A 2,999-nucleotide genomic window follows, 5' to 3' on the forward strand; every position below is an offset into this window, starting at 1 on the left:
CAACAGTTAACATTTATCATAGATTAGGGTAATGTATTTATCACAGATAAATTGCTATGAAACCCAAAAATGTCCTTGCTTGGCTTCCCGCTGAATTTAGGAGGGGAATCTATATCCCAGGCCATACAGGATTTAAGCAATAGCTTTCTGCTTAGTTACAAAAAAGATTTAAGAATGCCCAATAGTAGTTTGTTCTTAAATGTAGGGGCATGAGGAGTTAATCAGAGCAAGATTCAGAGAAAATACCAGAAGCACACGTATGTAATTCTGCAGCACAACATAGGAACAGGATGGACCAGAATAAGACAGGAAACAGAAGACAGTGACTGTTGTATGAACCCCATTCGCAACCTGCCCTTGGCAGGTCCCCCCATCCCATCCCATCCCATCCCATCCCATCCCATCCCATCCCATCCCATCCCATCCCATCCCCATTCCCATGCCCACTCATCCCTTGTCATTCTCTTTGATGACACATTTATGACCACCCCTCAAAACCAGTTTTTACATTATGGAAAGATGACAGCATGACAATAGAGGAAAACACCTTGACATAGAGGCTGGGTGAGGAAAGACCCCTGTGCTACTTTTAGAGGTGGCACCCTCTGAAAAAAAACAAATACCACCCCCTCATTTCTTAAGGATAAAAACACAGTGTCTTTTATAAAAAAATTTATTGGATTCAGGAGTGCTACTTGCTGCTCTCACAAACAGAGGCAAAGCAGCATCATTTGAGCTTCCTGCTCTTCTTAACTCCGGCGCGAATGCCAGACAGCTCCCCGGCGTATCTGTGCAGCTCCCTGCGAACCTCCCGCACCTGGCCCTTGCGCCGAATCTTGGCTCGGCGGAACTTCTCCCGGTGCTTGACCCTGGGGTTGCGATCGATCTTCTTCCTTTTGGGCGTGAGGCCTTTGTTCTTAATCATCTGATAGGTCACACCTCTCTTGTTATTTGCATCCTCACCTTCCAACACCTCCTCTTCTTCTTCAAGCACGTCTTGGTCTTTGGTTCTCTTCCTCTTGAGTTTCAACTTCTCCTCCATCATCTTGTAATATTTGAGTGCAGCCTCTTCATCCAGCTCCGACTCATCTGACTGGCCAGCAGCAGCAGCCTGGCCATTTGCAAGCACATGAGCACGTTTTGCTTTGTTTTTCTTAAAATCCTGTGGGAGAAACAGCGCAAACTTCTTCTCCTTCCGTAACTTATCTTCCTTCTTATCGTAGTAGTTCTTCAAAAGCATCCGAACTTGTGGGGATAGTTTTTGATCTATCACTGCTAGGTCATTGATCAGATTTCTGTAGGTAACCAGCCGTTCAATGATGGGGTGACTGTGAACAGGCAACCTCTTGGACTTCAAAACCAAGTAGAAACTGATATTGGCGCAGTAACTCAAGTAGAGATGATACTTGGTCTGCAAATAACGGCTGCCCTTCCCTTGTGGGATAGTGCCGTTTTTGACCATTTGCAGCAGCGGGTGCAGCTCGTCCTTAAGCTCCATCAGCTTCACTTCAAAGTCCTCAATCAGCTGCAGGAGCTCAGGGGACTCCTGCTTCAGCAGCTTCAGCTGCTCCTTCTTGGAAAGGGCCTGCAAATCCTTGTCAATTTTCTGCCCTTTGCTATCGTGGGTTTTCTGCTGCTCGGCCAGATAGCCCTGGATCACATCCAGCCCATAATCATCTTCCCCTAAGTCCTGCACCAACCGTCTCTGAATGACTTGAGCCTCCTGCTCCTCTTCCTCCTCCTCAGCATCGACTTCCTGCTGCTTACGCTTACCCTTGGCCTGAGCATCACTCCCATAGTCTGTGTCATAGTAGAGCTGCTTGCGCTGACCCCAGGAGAGCTCGTGGGGGAGCTTGGTGTCCTGACGGTGCTCCTCCAAGTCACTTTCCATGGACAAGTCCCCATCTTCATCTTCATTTGTCTCCTCCTCCTCACCTTCCCCATCCTCCTCACCTTCCCCATCCTCCTCTCTTTCTTCATTCTCCTCTCTTTCTTCATCCTCCTTTCCTTCTTCATCCTCCTCTCCTTCTTCATCCTCCTCTCCTTCTTCATCCTCCTCCTCCTCATCTTCAGCCTCTTCTGCACTGTGGTCTATGAAGTCATCTGGCCCCTGTACCTCCTCCTCCTCTTCCTCACCGTCTCCATCCTCCTCGCTGTCCTCGGGCAGATGCAGACCCAGCACTTCCTCTTCCTCCTCCTCCTCCTCCTCCTCGCTGTTGCCGTTCTCCTCTCCGCTCTCTAGGGCCGCCATCACCGACTGGAACTGGGCCTCATGGAAGTCCTCCACCTCGTCGCCCAGGCCTTCGGGGCCCTCCGGGCCGCCGAGCACCTCATCCTTGTCATCCTCCTCCTGCTCGGCGCGCTCGGGCGGCCGCCGCAGGACAGTACCGCGCCGGGTCCTCATGGCTCCGCTGCCCTCCTGCCGCCGCGCTTCCGCTTCCGCCGCTTCCGCCGCAGCCGCACTCCCCTTCCGCTCCCCGGGCTCCCAACTTCCCCTGCCCGCCCCGGGCCGGCCCCGCTCGGCGGCGGGAGGGCCCTGCCCGGGGACCGCCCCGTGCCGCGGTGGCGCGGCGCGTTCCTGGCGTGGCTCTGCGCTGCTCCCGGGCAGCGCGGCTGCCTCTGTACGCGCGGAAAGCGTCCCATGCGTACAGCTTCGGGAAGCGGCTGCAAGGTCCAAGTTGAGTCCTTGCGATCAAGCTTTTGATTCGTAGATTAAATCCCTCCAGGTCTGGAGCGTACTGTTAGGTTTGTAATGGTGGAATGCAGACCCGTGATGAGCTGCCTGACCCGGGCAGCCACTGTGCAAGGATTTCTTATTTTGCTTTTCAGTCATAGAGGTATCACAGAGCGGTGAAGTTTGGAAGGGACAGAGCTCGTCCATTTCAGCCCCCTGCCAAAGCAGGTTCAGCTCGATCAGGGTCACAGGAACATGTCCAGGTGGGTTTGGAAGCCTCCAGAGAAGGAGACTCCACGCATTCTCTGGGCAGCCTGTGCCAGGG

General features: G+C 53.0%; 1 protein-coding gene across 1 annotated transcript; it reads right to left on the reverse strand.

Moving 5' to 3' along the window:
* Window positions 1–657: 657 nt before the first annotated feature.
* UTP3 (UTP3 small subunit processome component) lies at window positions 658–2,448 on the reverse strand. Its single transcript, XM_061993097.1, has one exon. The coding sequence runs from the start codon at window positions 2,402–2,404 to the stop codon at window positions 728–730; it is 1,677 nt and encodes a 558-aa protein (XP_061849081.1). The 5' UTR covers window positions 2,405–2,448; the 3' UTR covers window positions 658–727.
* Between the last annotated feature and the right edge of the window lie 551 nt (window positions 2,449–2,999).

The sequence above is a fragment of the Colius striatus genome, chromosome 3, assembly GCF_028858725.1.
Source record: "Colius striatus isolate bColStr4 chromosome 3, bColStr4.1.hap1, whole genome shotgun sequence".
Lineage (NCBI taxonomy): Eukaryota > Metazoa > Chordata > Aves > Coliiformes > Coliidae > Colius > Colius striatus.

Coding starts and splice junctions, on each gene's coding strand:
- UTP3 (XM_061993097.1), bottom strand. CDS start 2,404: ATGAGGACCCGGCGCGGTACTGTCCTGCGGCGGCCGCCCGAGCGCGCC.